Source organism: Ricinus communis, chromosome 8 (genome assembly GCF_019578655.1).
Source record: "Ricinus communis isolate WT05 ecotype wild-type chromosome 8, ASM1957865v1, whole genome shotgun sequence".
Lineage (NCBI taxonomy): Eukaryota > Viridiplantae > Streptophyta > Magnoliopsida > Malpighiales > Euphorbiaceae > Ricinus > Ricinus communis.
In genome coordinates, this window is record NC_063263.1 from 6133905 (window position 1) to 6149591 (window position 15687).

The 15687-nt window shown below is 33.1% G+C and overlaps 3 protein-coding genes across 5 annotated transcripts; 1 reads left to right on the top strand and 2 right to left on the bottom strand.

Annotated features, from left to right (window-relative positions):
* The first annotated feature begins 5297 nt into the window (after positions 1–5297).
* LOC8284728 (RING-H2 finger protein ATL3) lies at positions 5298–7202 on the top strand. Its single transcript, XM_002533768.4, has one exon. It carries the CDS (start codon positions 5940–5942, stop codon positions 6780–6782), a length of 843 nt encoding a protein of 280 aa, XP_002533814.2. The 5' UTR covers positions 5298–5939; the 3' UTR covers positions 6783–7202.
* A 644-nt stretch (positions 7203–7846) lies between these two features.
* LOC8284729 lies at positions 7847–9970 on the bottom strand. Of its 3 annotated transcripts, none has more exons than XM_002533769.4 (3): positions 9627–9970; positions 8871–8963; positions 7847–8586 (listed from the first exon to the last, which is right to left on the bottom strand). In XM_002533769.4, exons 2-3 carry the CDS (start codon positions 8955–8957, stop codon positions 8176–8178), a joined length of 498 nt encoding a protein of 165 aa, XP_002533815.2. In that variant the 5' UTR covers positions 8958–8963; positions 9627–9970; the 3' UTR covers positions 7847–8175. The 3 variants fall into 3 exon arrangements, with proteins under 3 accessions (XP_002533815.2, XP_048233820.1, XP_048233821.1); XM_048377863.1 differs by having other exon boundaries at positions 8871–8982; positions 9627–9969; XM_048377864.1 differs by lacking the exon at positions 9627–9970 and adding an exon at positions 9159–9201.
* A 3507-nt stretch (positions 9971–13477) lies between these two features.
* Positions 13478–15002, bottom strand: LOC8284730. Its single transcript, XM_002533770.4, has one exon. The coding sequence runs from the start codon at positions 14731–14733 to the stop codon at positions 13642–13644; it is 1092 nt and encodes a 363-aa protein (XP_002533816.2). The 5' UTR covers positions 14734–15002; the 3' UTR covers positions 13478–13641.
* Positions 15003–15687: the final 685 nt, after the last annotated feature.

A 15687-nucleotide genomic window follows, 5' to 3' on the forward strand; every position in this document is an offset into this window, starting at 1 on the left:
TGCATGAAGGAATAATAAGATCATTAATTGAAATGCAACGTTAACGGGCTTATTTTCATGATCAAAGAATTGTTAGATATACTCTGAACCATGATAGATGGGGAAAATTGAGAAAGTCTATAAAGAGATTCAAGGACTAATTGTTGATGTTGATGTGAGGGAGAGGATGTAGTTTAATATTTGATCAATTGTGAATGGTCATAGATTCTATTTTTGTCTATACTGAATTCAAAGTTTCATTAGTCTTGAGTACACAATTTGAATTTCTTGAACATGAGTAGCAACTCATGTCTTATTTGTAAGATTGGTCATTAAGCAAAAGGTTGGTTGTGTACTTGCATGAATGCCAAGCTAACAGTAGAGTTTCATATGCTTTTGGTAATTCTCTTTAGATGCAGGATCTTGAACTGTACAGTGAAGCTCACATTTTGAGTTGAATTCTTGAAGAGGACAGTAAAAAAGAGCAGGTGCTGCTGTTTTGTTAAAAAAATAGTTAAAAGAGCTAAGAGTGGAAACTTCATTCCTTTTGGCTCTAAGAGAAGGATAAAGATTTGAAGTCTCTAGAAAACAACGAGAAAGAAGATGAGTTGCTTTGGATATTGTTATTAGAGGAATTGAAATTTTGTAGTTGAATGAACAAAATGTTGCTGATGGTGGATTGTTTTATTTATTGTGGATAGTCCTGCTATCATACACTCGCATGGACTGATTTTTACTTTTTATTGTTTTTTATATCTCGATTCTTTTCCTTTTATTATGTTATTCTTAGTCACGTATGTCATATGCTAATTAGATAAAAAAAATATAAAATTTATACCAAATATTCGAAATAGATATTAAAAGGTAGTTTTTGATATTATATATATTTAGATTTGATTTAAAGTGTGTTCTTTACGAGGCAAAACAATTCCTTAAGAATTTTAATAGCTCGAGGCCTTAGTTAAGTTAGAAAAGACCATTATCATATCATCTACACACTTTTCAATATTATTTTAAATATTAATATGTAAAATTATATATTAAATTTAAATAAATATTACAAAATAATTTAAGATAATAGTTATATACGAAATATATTCTAAAAATATATGAAATGGATACCAAAAAATAATTTTAAATGCTAATTACCTATACTAAATTAATATTATCTAATAGATATTAAACGTATACTAAATAATTAAATATTATAAAAATAATAAAAATATATATCAAACTGCTAATAACGATTACTATTTTATAAAACAAAAAATAAAACTAACATATGTCATTTATATTTTTTAGATAAAATTTTAATCTAAAGTATTTTCTCATGAAAATCTTTTTAACAGTTTTAGATGATATCTTCTAGCATTTTTTAGGGGTATTATGGAAAAATCTCTATTTGATTCTCATGGTAGAGTCAATCAATTCCAATATTAAAGATCCACAAAGAAAAGATGCCTTGGAATGAAGATCATTGGGTAAACAAGACAAGACAAGACTGTATGTTCTTACTTTCATCTACAGAATATAATCTATATCTCAATGTTCTGTCAATTAATAATATCATTTAAATAGGTGAAATGTATTTGCAGTGAATGTGTTTGTAACTCATTATTAGTTTGGCATATATATAAAAGGCATAATCCTGCGAGCTATTAACTATGAACTTTACTGGATGGAAAGCAAAAGAAAACCAAAAAAAGGACATGCCCTTGAAGCACGTTTGTGTCTGTGCTTTTACCACTAAAAAAAGAAGAAAAATGATCATCAATGGCCATAATGATGGGAGTTTATCATTCCAAATTCATCATTTTGTCACAACTGAATTTTCTTTCTCACTTTGATTAAAGCCCAAAATTATGCCCAATCACTTACTTATTCAATCACATGGAATTGTACCCTAGTCTAAATTACCACATTTTGCTCTTTTCTAGTCACCACTGCCACTCCCCCAATTTAATTTGAAAGAAATAATAAAAATACTCATTTTTTGAGATTTTTATTAAAAATTTGTATATTTTTTTTTTATTTTTACTGTATATAAATATATAAAAAAATTAATTTTTTCAAGAGTATGATATAATTTCTTTTATATATTTAGTCGTTTTTTGATAAAAGATTAAAAAATAATTAAAAAAGTATTTTTAGAAAATATTTATACAGTAAAAATAATAATTTATTGATTTTAAGATATTTTTTAAAAATTCTTATTTAATTTTTATTCAAATTTATCCGGAAAATAAATTAATTAAAATGATTGTGAAATTAGTGATTCATATTATCCTGATTCAATCTCTTATTAAAAAAAATATATTTTTCTTTTTTAATGGAAATTAATAACATCAGAAAATGAAACATGCACATGCTCCATATTTTGTTGAATGGACCACTTAACTGAAGAGAAAGTGGATGCGGTCTCCCTCCTCTCATAGACCACAGTCAGAAATTCTAAAAAGTAATTTTAATTCACTGCATCATTTTCCGTACATAAAATTAATTATGCAGTAATATATAATATAATTTAATTAATAATTTCATACATTAACATAAATTAATTTTATTTGCGATAGATTAAATTTACTTTAAAAATTATTTTATAATTAAATACTCTTAGCTTAAAACTTCTATACTCGAAAGCAGCATCTGTTGTTTGGATGCCGAGAAAGTTCCTAGGAAATGCCTTCTTCATAGAAAAGAAAAAAACAACCTCCCATTTCTTTGCACCAAAATAAACTTTTTTATTGCAAGGTAAGATAATTCACCGTCATCACTGCCTTCTGATTTCTTGTTTCTTCTTCTTTTACTCTTCAGGATTTTATTTTATTTTTAATCATCTTCTTCTTTTGATATAACAACATTAAAGTAGGAGATATCTAAATGATTTCTAAACTAGTGGAGTTAAAAAAATTCATTTAATAAATTAAAATAAAATGTGTTGAGGCGCAGCAGTTGAGTGGACGTTTAGAAGTAAAACACTGATTCAGTGCGGGCCGCGAGAGCGGTACCAAAAGAATTGTCAAGCTCTGGAAAATACAATTTTGGTGAAGAAATAAAGACCAAACCAACCATCTATGGAAGAAGAAAAGCCATCTGCCCCAATAAGGTATGGATTTGACTGGTAAGCTGAGGTCTGTATTTGAGAATTTTCAATCTCAACCCAAATGTCTGCTTTCAAACTTGTGAGCCGACCATGTGTTTCAGTATTTTCTTTTTATGCTCTATTAGTCAATAAAACCAATTATCATTTTCCTTTTTTGCTAAAAGGAGTGCACAAAAAATGAAAAAGAAAATTACTTGTACACAAGGTTTCTACATTTAGCACTTCTCAAATGCGTCCACATAGTTGTAGTATTATCTTCAATTATATAGAGTATGACTTCTATCTATTTAAAATTTTGAAATCGAGAAAGATTATTAATCAAGTAGGGTTTTAATTTATTACTTTATTAGGGATTATTAGAATTTAATGTAAAATATCTTCTTTGTTTGGTTCCTATATTTCTTGACTTTAATTTAATGCGAAGAATCATATAATGACTGTTTTTGATTTTGAAGTATAAAGTTTGAGATATGATTCAACTCGAATTTAATTTTAAGAAAAGAATAAGCAATATATTAATTAATATAACAAGAATTCATTAATTTAAGTTAACTCTTAAGAATTTTCTTTTAATTTCTAAGGCATTATTTTATAAATCTATCAATTATTAATTTAGCATGTCGGGCTCAATTCATACAAGCAAAAATATTATATTATTTAAATAGAATTACTAATTAATAAGATATTATTTTATCGACAATATTATACTATAATTTATCGATAACACGTTAAATATTGGTTCAAAAAATTTAAATTTGATCTCGACCCGAATATAACAATTCACAAAGTTAGACTTATGATGCAACATTCCAGGAAAAATAATTAAGAAAACTTTGATCACAGAGCTAATAAAAGTAGGGTTTAAGGACTAATATTTTCTGTAGAAGGCTATAACTTTGTCTAAATGTATACCTCTCTCTTCTTTCTTTTTTTTTTTTTTAACAAAACAAAAAACATTTCAAAAGAAATCAAACCCCTAATCCCAAATTTTCGTCCGGAAAAATCGGTAATCGCCACCTTCCTTTTGACATTGTTGTCATAAAATCTGACTTATGTTTCTTTTTCTCCCTTTTCCTCCATTATTTTTTTAATTAATTAAGAGTGGAGCTTCAAATTCATATATGAAATTTTATTCAAATTCTTAAATTAAGCTGATGGACAGTTCTTGAAATATGAGATAAAATATTAGTAATTTCATTTGTCTTTTGAATTTAAATAGCCTATAAACGGGCATTTCTCTGTTTTTATGGTTTTTTTTTTTCTTAAAGTTAAGTCTATTGGTTAAATTTAAAAATGATGGAGGAAAATGAGACTGCTTCACGTTCGCATATTATTATGATACATGATATCCTCTAATACCCATTATTTTATTTTGAGATACTGCATTTGAATTTTCAAATTATTTATATTTGAAATAGAAAAGCATACTGCCATGATTATTCAATTTCAATTATCATACACATTAATTATTATTATTATTATTATTATTATTATTAGTAGGATGGCAATAAGTAGGCAGTCTTCTAGTAAGCTCCATCTTGTCTCTTATTTGTTTAATTTTCTGATTCTGAGACTGTATATTTCAAGTTCTACAAAAGTTTTATTATATGTTGTAAAATTGGAGTAATTTCTTCTTTTCACTCTTATATTTTACTATGTTTCTCTCATATCGTAATATTATATTTTTTTTATTTTATTTTATTTTTATTATATTTAAAATCTCTCTATTTGATTCGAAATTAAATTACTTTTAAGTAAGATTGAAATGATAAATACAGGAAAATTTGAAAAAATTATACTAATAAGATTTATGCAAATGCATTTAAATAAGCAGGTTAAAACAGCAGGGTGCCATTATCAAATCCTCCAATATATATCCTATTTATAGCGGTAATAGTCATTAAATCATTCAATAAGATTTACAAATAAATCAAGGCCTTGAAGATGAAAAAAATGCAACTGTTTACAGATTACTTTACCATTTGAAAGAAATCAAATAATTAAACCCAGAAAAAGAAAGTAGTAGAATAAAAAGGCGGAGCATGTGAGTCCAATTACATGAGGTAATGATGGCTTTCGGACAAAAACGGAGCCTGTGATTCTCTTTTTCTTCCAGTAATTTTGAATCTCTTTATTGCTATATTTTTTGTGACAGTAAAGACAAATTATCCAAAATTAGAAAACAAAAAAATAAATTAATAAAAAGATTTTAATTCATTGCTGAAAGCCAATTCAACTTTCAAAACAGTCTCAATAGCAAGCAAGCCATTAGAAGAAGAGTCAAAAGGAAGAAGAAGCAAAGCAAAGGGAAGAAGGAACTACCAAAACCATAAACGGCACGTTGATTCAAGAAAGTGACAGTTTTTCACAATTCTTTCCCTTCTTCTTCTTCTTCTTGTTTTCCTTGAATTTTTATTTTTTTGACTCTAAACGTGTCATCTACTTCCTCTTCATTTCTTGATAATTAAGGTCCAATTCTCCAGTCTCCAATATTGATTATTTAATCTACTATTTCTGTTGAAGCAAACGTCTCATCGTTTTCTTTTTCTAATTATAATTTCTGAACTTAAACTACAAGTTCAACTCTTTTTTCATCTTCTTATATATTTCTTTTAGCTCATTCTTGATTTTTATCCATACCCATCGTGTCATCTTTCTTTTTCTTCGACTTCATTTCGTGATTTTAAGAATCACATCAGATAACAAGAAACCCATTTGGATTTTGCTACATTTTTGCGATATTTCTTCTTTTTCTCATCTGGGCCTTGCTCGTTTGCTCCTTTTTGTTACTTTATATATATTAAAGATTATTTCTTAACTGGGTTTTCTTTTCTTGGATTCTTTGTTATAGTCAACTATGGGTGATTTAGATGACTCACCAACAGTTGAGATAACAGGCAGGATCATGGTAATAGCCATAATAATTCTATTTATGGTGGTGGTTTTTGTTCTTTTACTTCATCTTTATGCAAAATGGTTTTGGTGGAGAATTGAAGAGCCAACTTCACCTCCACACTCTCGCCGGAACCGTCGCCGGTTTGTCTTTACCCCTGGCCAAGACCCAGTTCGGAGAGGGTTAGATATGTCAGTTCTGAGATCCTTGCCAGTGGTAATTTTCCAGTCTGAAGATTTTAAAGATGGATTAGAATGTGCAGTTTGTTTATCTGAAATCGCACAAGGTGAAAAGGCTAGATTGTTGCCCAAATGTAACCATGGATTCCATGTTGATTGTATTGACATGTGGTTTCAATCTCATTCCACTTGTCCTCTTTGTAGAAATTCAGTAGCTCCACAGCAAGAATGCTCTAGTTTCGATAGTAATGATTTTCAAGAAAGTAATACTCAGTCTCAAGAGGAAATTTTGATTCCTGGGTATTCAACAGAGTCTCCAAATTTCCCCACAAATGTGTTGTTTTGGGGTGACCTGACTCAAGTAAGCACTGGTGGTGGTGGTGGTGGTGGTTTGGAAGAAGGGAGCTCTACTCAAGCAACTTCTTCCTCATCTGGTTCAGGTGGTAGTAGAAGTAGTAGTAGAAGGCAAGAAGAGATGTTGGTAATTGATATACCTTTGCAAACGAGTGATTATACTGAGGAAGAATCCAAGTCTCCAATGCCTACGCAACGGTTAAGGTCATTGAAGAGACTTCTGAGCAGGGAAAAAAGGGTTTCTCCTAGTAGCTCTGCTAGTTCTGATGTTTAATCAATGGATAGAAGATTTGTATAGGTCTTGAAATTGCCTATTTATAACTGAAGATATTGCATTATCTCGTCAAACATTCGCTTGGCTTAGTTGGAGTTAATCAAGAAATTTGAGTCTTTATCATCCTTGAAATTTGATTTTGCTCGGTTTCTTATGATTCTTGATGCTGAGATTACTAAATTCTGCTATGCAATGTTTGGGTGGCGACTCTGTTTTGAACCCAGAATTCTAGAGAACAAAATGTTTGAAATGAATGTATTTAGGATACTAGGCAGGCTTCTCTGTTTAAAGAAAGGTGGAGAGCAATATCGATCCATCTCCTTTACAGAAGATGTATTTCTGTAACATTCTTGTTTTTTTCTTTTGATCCATTTTCTCCCTTTTGATCTTTATGAACATATTTATCTGTTGTGGGCTGTATTTGATGAACTAAAGCAAATACCAAACAAGTTTCAATTCTATCATTCTAATCTCCTACCTAATTCAATATCAATTCCAATATAATTAACAGGACAATGTTAAAGGCAGAGTTCTAAATTTACTCAAATTCAAGGTCAGTTAATCTTTGTGTCAGTGTCAACTGTCTGCATAGCAAATTTGATTGAAATCTTAACGTGTAGCTTCCTCAATAGATAACTCCAAGTAAGGGGCATGCACCTTTGTCAAGACTAGACGACCTCAAATGTCCTTCTTAGCAGTTGATTCCCTCCACAGAAGTTACATTTATAGGCAGAATATCAACAATCTTGACCGCGTAACGTCTTCATCACTCGCTGAACCTACAACCTAAAAGACAGAAGGTTCCATTTCTTTAAAATCATTATTGCCTAGTGGTTCTTGACGAGGCGCATCTCTGACTATCACTGAACTTTAGCAATAATGTCTCCAGGGTTGCGAGTTTGAACCCTGTCCAAGCCCAATTAACCATTAAAAGAAAAGGTCACCTTTGGCTTCTTTTGTCCAATTCTTTGAATAGTTTCTTTCTCTTTTGCATGTCTAGTTGTACAAATTCCTTTACATGCAAGAAGTTACTCAAGTATCAGAACAATGTTTGAAGAATACAGTGAAGGAAAGTAATGCATACCGACATTCTTTTTTGGTTGCTTTCGAAATGACAAACTGATTACATGTTATTATGCTTATGCATATCCAAACAAGAAAAGTGCACCGAGAACTTCGGAAATTTCATAAGTCTACTTACAATAGGTACTCTCAACTTAGATATAACTAAGTAAACAACAAGAACAGGAATAAAGCTATGCCTCAGTTCAAGATCTTTCCATCAAATAAGATGATTACAGATTGTTTCTGCAAATTCAAATGATCTCGTGCACTTTCTTGCCACTATAATTCTCCATTCTCAAGTAGAACAACCTTTTCTTGGCCATGGAAATTATGTCACCAGGTAAACAGGTCCATAGGCTTTGGCACCATGAGGGCTACTAAGCTGATCAAGACACATGTATGGTATCTCATTGCCTGTTCTCTTTGTGGAGTTGAAAAGGTTAGTAAGGGGTCCAGATGTCTGCCGCCGGTGCTTCGACTCCACGGCTAGGCCGCCGCTCCCATAAATTGGACCAGAAACATGACCCTTTCTTGGATTTGAAATGCGGGAGCTATTTTCTGGTTCCTTGCTAGCCTCACTCTTTTTGTTGTCAGCTTTCCACCACTTAAACAGAGAAGTTCTCCATGATTTCTTGCTCTTTTTTTCTTCACCAGTTCTTTTTCCAGCTTCTTCTGGCTGTTGTGCTGATGTTGTCTGGAAATTCATTTCTCTTGCATGCTGTCTTGCTTCCTCCAAGAACTACACCAATCAAAACCATAAACAGATAAAAAAATTTAACAAAGTAACGATAGACATTATAGTTCTATGTTTCAATCAGCAGTTGAATAGGGCAATAATTCTCTTTCACCATATCACATCAGATAGTTTGCTCTGCGTGCAAATCTGGAGATAATGATGCTTGACAGATATATGCAACAAACAAAGTACTTTTCATTCTTGAAATGAGGCAATCATCGGTAAAACTGATAACGCAATCACATTGTCAGGAAAAAACATGCATAGCAAAGATGAAGAGAATTTACCTGTGTAAAATCCACCTGAGGATCAAACTCAAAGCCACCTTCATAATCACTAGTCTCGAAATTTGGGTACACAGGAGATTTCTTCATTGTTTCCTAGTGTTAATAACACAAACTAAAACCAAGATCAGACAACACAGATATATAAAATCAAGGAATCACAAAAAGGAAACATCCAGCTGAACAAGTAAGCAACAGATTTACTTTGCAAAATATGGTAGGAGAGCAAGTAAAAAGGAAAAGATATATTAATAGGAAAGTAGAATAAAAGTGAAGTTCACAATTGTCTACCTTCACTTATATCTTTAGTAAAGATAGATAAGAGAGAAAGAGAAAGATAGGATTTTAAAAAGATCCTGTAATCATTTCAGGAATGCTGTGATTAAAAAGGCAATATCTAACCACCCAACTGATACTTTATCAAGTATAAGTAGCAGACCAGAGAAATTAAATAAATAAAAAAACTTGGTGGTAGTTGAAATGGTGCTGTAACCCTTTTATTTAACACTTCGTTTTGGAAACAATAGGTAAGGTTAAATGGCATAGTAAATTCACATGATAACAGCAATCTACTTAATACTTATACTAAAAAGAATGATGTCAGACAGATATATATGGCCAGCTAACAAACTTTAAGAAAAGGAAGAAGGTAAATAGAATTTGGAATAATGATAGCTTTCTTCTCAATTTAAGACTACTCATCGAAAGGCAAGTGTAAAGATTAACAAAGAAATTAGTGGTTGATAGCAGCTATCATACCCCTTTTGCAGAGTCTTGAATATGTACTAAATTCCCAGGTGCTGGTAAGATGCAGGATATTATTTATGTACTAAAACCATATTCAGGACTGTGAAGTTTGGAGTAAAAAATCACTCAGCGCCCCTCCCCAGTAACTAAAAGAAGCACAAGAGGTTCCCGCATGTTTCGGAGTAATTAAGGCTCTCTTTCTTTAAACTTTTGGGAGGGAAATAGCTAGCCTGCCCAGTCAATAATAATAACAGCATGCAGTGAGGTGGAGTAGGGTTTGATTTGGTACCCACTTCATAAGAAAATGCTTTTTGACCCTTGAGGTGGAGAGATGAGACAAAAACAGGAACTACTTCAACTTATACAGGTCTAGAACTCTGCAAAATCTGGGTTGACGAATCAAGAAAACCAAGATAAGGTCACTCTAGGAAGTAGGAAAGAATCATTGAGCCCTGTCCCACTACAGGCCATGCGTTGGATTAGTTGCCTGATAGAATAAGGCAGACTGGCTTAAAATTTTTGTAACTTTGGCAAATAAGAAAAAGACTTCATATTAAATTAGATGCGCATTGCCAAATAAAAAACAAAGATGGAGTTGCATCTCAGCAAACTTAAAGATGGAATAAAGAGTCTTAACATGGAAAAAAGAATTTTGACCCCACCAACGATTAATACTACAGTTAGGCAAGAACAGGATCATTGTTTTCATATTTATGGACATTATTCATTATCAGATAAAAAACAAAAAACAAAAAACACAACAATGATATCCACTTTTTCGAGAGAGTACGGCGTGGCTATAATTATGTTTTTTCAATATACATATATTTAGGATTAAACTAGAGCATCTGTGTAACCAAGACTCAAACACGAAACCTTTCTAACTTTTAGTCATAATCCATGTCTTTTGGGCAAGAGTATCACACGTAACTTCAATTAGATTTAGAACATAAAGCCGCAAGCATGTAAATCTTTTTTTGGCATTATCTAATTACCAATTGCCAATAGTAACATAAAAAGACCCAAGTGAGCCTCATTGAGCATGAACAACCTTTATACAAGTTGCACTAAACAGAGGGTAAAGCTAAGCAGCCCACTAGCATGAGCTTTGTATGTCTGCTGACCAATTATAACATTTTCATTTATGCGGTCTAAATAATAAAGTCGACGCAGAGCCGATAACATTTGTGATACCAAAGGCTGAAACCAGCAACAAAATTAGCAAGGTTGGGATGTCTCTTTCCTGTTTCTTCTTGCGTCCTTCCCTTCAGTATATCTCTTTTAACATCTTCTATTCAGTGTCTCTTTAACATCTTCTCAAGGAATTGTCAAGTTTTTCTGATGTAGGTCTGGTTCTGTCATCTGCTGAAAGTTGATCTGATCTGACATAATCTGCTGCTGGTGGTGGTCATATTTGTCCTCGTCCTCGCAAACAACTTAGAACGCTGACTGCTTGGCAAAGGAAATTGCCAATTGAGAACTTCAATTTTAAAAGGCAAAGGAACTTAAAAGACAGAAAGAGGAGCCTTTGTCCGTCAAGACCACATGACTGTAAATTTCCCTCTCATTTACCAAAACAAATATGGACTCTTTATTTTTTTCCTATGGATACACAATGCCAAATACTCTTAATTTCTTCCTAAATACCAAAATAAGTTAGCTCGAAAAGAATCCTGTCCGGGTAGAGAAACATACTTCCTACGATTAAAAGCAAGAGAGGCCTTAGCCAGACGTTGCTTCTCAGTAGCAGTACACAAAGTCATACTAAGCTTCAGGGAATGCCATTGCATTAAGAACCGCCTACAGAGCCCAGGCATTATCCCTTAAAAATGAGAAAAAAAAAAAAACAATACAATTAAGCCATTCTATCAGCATTCTGATCAAAATTATAGCAGCAAGCTATCAGCCCCTCACTCAAACTAAACTTACAGATGCAACTCCTCTTTGGTTTAGTTTCCTTTTCACTGGCAATATAAGAAGTTTTAGAAGAAGGATGCGACCAGCGCAGCATGCAGAAATTATCTTGTTTGCAAGACTTCTTGTACTAAAACTTTCAGATCCCAATCACGAAAGACAAATCAAATTCCAAACTAAGAACATGAAATCAACTTCAGAACTGGCTCAGGACAGGTAAGCTCTCCTTTACGAGTTGTAGGCAGGACAGATCTAGTCGGCACAGTAGGTTGAGGTGACTGCTTTCTGATATAATTCTCAATGAACTCTCTCTTGCCCATCTATTCTACTTCTTTGATGGCCTTTTTGATGCATCGTTACTATTGCTTTTCTGGACTTGATTTTGGAACTTCAATTTGGACTTCACATATTTACTTTCCAATGCAGCTTCCAACTAGAGTAAGAAAACATCAAATAAACTAGATCCAAATTGGGAACATAGAAAAGGGATAAAGTATAGGCATATGTCTCATAAGCAAAGACTGAATTACAAGATATTAGCATATTATATTTTCTGTGCTTTGGATCGTCCCTAATAATAATCTTTTTTTTTTTTCCTGCGACTAGCAAGGAATCATGTTAGAACTAGAAACCAAACATTTGAAGGTGTATGCTGTAGTAGTATTATCAATCCCCGCTGTGCTGATTTCTGGTGATTCGTCAGCTCTAACAACAGTGCCATTAAGGTTCTCTTTTGTTACTGTCCCTGGGTGTTGATGCTTTCAGATTCAGTCTCATTTTTATTCCCTTCCAGAGGTTTAATGCTATCAAGGACACCCTTACCAAAAGGAATTATCGTTGCCAAGCTTTCATCTGAGATTCAGATGATAAAATAACAGCATCTACTCTTTCACATGCCATCACTTAGTTTGCACAATACTTTCAGGGCTCTCATCAAAGTGAGCATACTGGCTGTTGCCATCATTTGCATGATCAGCTGACCTCTCTCAAATCGGTGTCGAATTCTGCAGTCTCCAAATTCTCAAGCACACATCCTCATCAAACTAGTCATAATTGCTACTTCCATTCATATCATCTTCGTCTTCGTGGCCCGCAAAGACAAGATGATTGTGGCCGAAGTTTTCAAAGACCTCTGTATTGTCCTCTGTTTAGCCCTGAAACGAACCTGGTAGCCGTGTGCCCCTCGAAATGAGCTTCAAAATATGTTTTCTTCTCAGTAACTGATTCTGGTTTTGAGTATTTCTCAACAACTTCAAGATATCAATTCAATGAGAAAGATGATCTTCTCTCCCGGGACAAGTCTTCACTTTCAAATCTACAAATGAGATAGAGCCAGAGAGCAAAGGATCTGTCTGCCAATTCAAATGAGTCTAAGAGGTTGAGAATTGAAATTTTCAAGTAAGCAAACTCTAACTAATTTAATAACTGAATTATCATGGGAAGTAAAACAAAAAAAAAGCTTTATTAAATATAATAACTGAATCAGATGCTGCTCTATAAGGATGCAAAAATTTTTAGGTTCTGCAAATCCTTATCCTGCCTAGGTGCTACTGGAGATCACAGATTTGGTTTAGAAGGGTTATTCTTAATAGTTAACAAAGTCATAGTAAATCATAATTTGATCTTAACAGTTAACAAAGTCATAGTAAATCATAATTTGATCTTTAAGTACAGAAAAAGAAAGTAATAACAATAACAAAGTTGCTAATGATAAGCATACCTGAAAGCTAATCCCTGTTCTTCAAAACCCCACCATAATTACCTGAAAATGAACCGCTAAAACATTTTTATATCACCTGCTAACACGAAGACAACACTTATAAACATAAAGATTCCTTAATCAAAATACCTTAAACAAGCATTTGCAGTTGCAAAGACAGAAAAACAACAAAATGCCCCGGAGATTTCCAACTAAAATTCACAAAAGCCACCACACAGATCTCAGCAAATCGAAGAAAAGAAAGAAACGGTCTTCTAATTTATGAACAAAGAGAGACAGAGAAACGAAAAAAGCAATCGCCTGTTTCTTCAGAGTAAATGTATTACATGAGCATGCCTGGTCTAAGAATATAAATAAAAGTGAAATAATCAGATAGCAAAAAATACAATAATTTTAACTGGTTTTTTTATCCATATTTTGAACAAGCTGTTTCATTTGAAACCTCCAAAACAAAAAATAAGCCAAACCCAAACCAAGCAAAACAAATATCCATAGATTCTCATCTTTACTCTCTCTTACTGACTTAATTTCCTCAATATCAAACCATTCCCTTCCTCCTCCATTCCCCATCAGACCCTCCAACACACTCCCATACAACACATAAACCCTATCCTCTCTTCCTACTGCTACAGAAGTAGGAAACCTCTGAACATCAAGGTCAGTTTTGTCATAAACAACTCCCTCGCTCCAACTGTCATCACTTTTCAAAAACCACAGCTTATTTTGCGACACCACCACAACGACACCGTCTTTCCTAATCGCAATCCCATCCGCCAACGTCAAATCCTCTGTTAACAAAACCGTCCTCGCTCCACCGTCTTCCACGTCAACCTTGAACATCTTCCCCGTGTTCGATTGCACCACAAGTAAATACCCCTTGCTGAGGTATACAATACCGTTTATACCGCAGTAACTAAACGGCGAGCTTTGATCAACGGGATAATGTGTAAAAAGCGGAGATCGAGAGAAAATGGAGGCCTCCCCTTGATCGTTGACTTTCCATATAAAGTTTTTAGCAGAGTTAGTGACGTAAGCGTTTCCTTTGAAATCAACGGTCACATCATTGGCGACGGAGCGGCTTTCGTCAGTGGCGGAATCAGGGTCGGGAAGGAGGGACAGGAATAGGCGGCGGCGGGAGCGGAGTTCGTAGGAGGCGAGGGCGTTGAAAGGAGGGAGGGGAGGGGCGGAATGGATGACGGCGAGGAGACGATTATTGAGAGAATCAACGGTAAGGCCTAAAACGGTGGAGTTAGGAGGAAGGGAGGGGTCAGAAATTAGGGTGTCGACGATGCCGGCGTCGGATACGGAGTGGATAGTGCGATGGTGGATAGAACCGACGATGAAATGCTGGGCGGACGGGTCGTAGGTTAGGCCTTCTGGGTAGAGATTTGGTGAGTGGAAATTAATAATGTGAGGTTTTGCTGATGTCGAAGACATAAATGTCGTCGCTAGAAGTAAGAAGATCGATAAAGAGACGATAGACATTGCGTTCGTGAAATTCTGAATTTGATTTCTCTTTTGTTTTCTTACAGTGGCAGTGCAGCGTATTGGTACGGCGGTGGCGGGGGTATTTTAAACTAATCGGAAAAGATATAAACTTGGAAAAGGGGCTTTCTTTTTCTTTCTTGTCAAAGGGGCTTTAAGTTTTTTTCTTTTGAAAGAAAATATGGAATAATATCATTGCATTCGATATAAACAACAGGAACTACCCTTAAGCCAGTCCAAACTCACAATTGGGGCCGATGGTGGGATTTGAAGATCCCAAATATACAGAAAATTTAACTCAAAAACATCAAGAATCGAAAGCATCCTTCAATTTTGATTTTCTCTAAATTGTACTGTATTAAGATTATACTAAACTGTTTCTTATTGTATGAATAAAAAATAATTAAAACCAATATCAGTATTTTAATCTACAAATATGATAAATAAGTTAAAATATAAAAGATCTTAATCAATTAAATAATTATAATAGAGTAAAATAATAAATTTATTAATTCAAATGTAACAGATTTAAAATTATAAACATTAAACATTCATCTCTATTGGAGTAAGTATGAAACATATTATTTTTATTAAATAAAAGTAAAAAAGAATTTCTAAATATCTTATTTCGTACTGAAGTGTTTTGCTAGATTCAAACAGTTTCAAAAAAATTGAAATAATTCTTTATATTGTGGTACAATTCTAAATATTTTTGAAATTCAATTTTTTCAATATTTAAATTCTTCGTATTTCTAGAACTCAATCTTTTTAAAATCAGAACTCTTCGTATATTTGAAATTCAATTTTTCAATATTCGAAATCCCCATAACTGCGGTGAATCCTGCTAACAATAATGTTATCAAAGCAACATCCAAACAGTCGGTATGAATTGCCTGAAAATTTTTTAGACTTGATCGAATTTCAATCTGAAAAAAGTCCAATCATTTTTAAATG

What these genes read in the sequence shown, in the direction of transcription:
- LOC8284730 (XM_002533770.4), bottom strand. Translation starts at nt 14,733, where the DNA reads ATGTCTATCGTCTCTTTATCGATCTTCTTACTTCTAGCGACGACATTT.
- LOC8284728 (XM_002533768.4), top strand. Translation starts at nt 5,940, where the DNA reads ATGGGTGATTTAGATGACTCACCAACAGTTGAGATAACAGGCAGGATC.
- LOC8284729 (XM_002533769.4), bottom strand. Translation starts at nt 8,957, where the DNA reads ATGAAGAAATCTCCTGTGTACCCAAATTTCGAGACTAGTGATTATGAA. An exon ending in CTCAGGTGGATTTTACACAG is followed by an intron (nt 8,587 to 8,870) that starts GTAAATTCTCTT and finishes TGATTGGTGTAG; the next exon opens with TTCTTGGAGGAAGCAAGACA.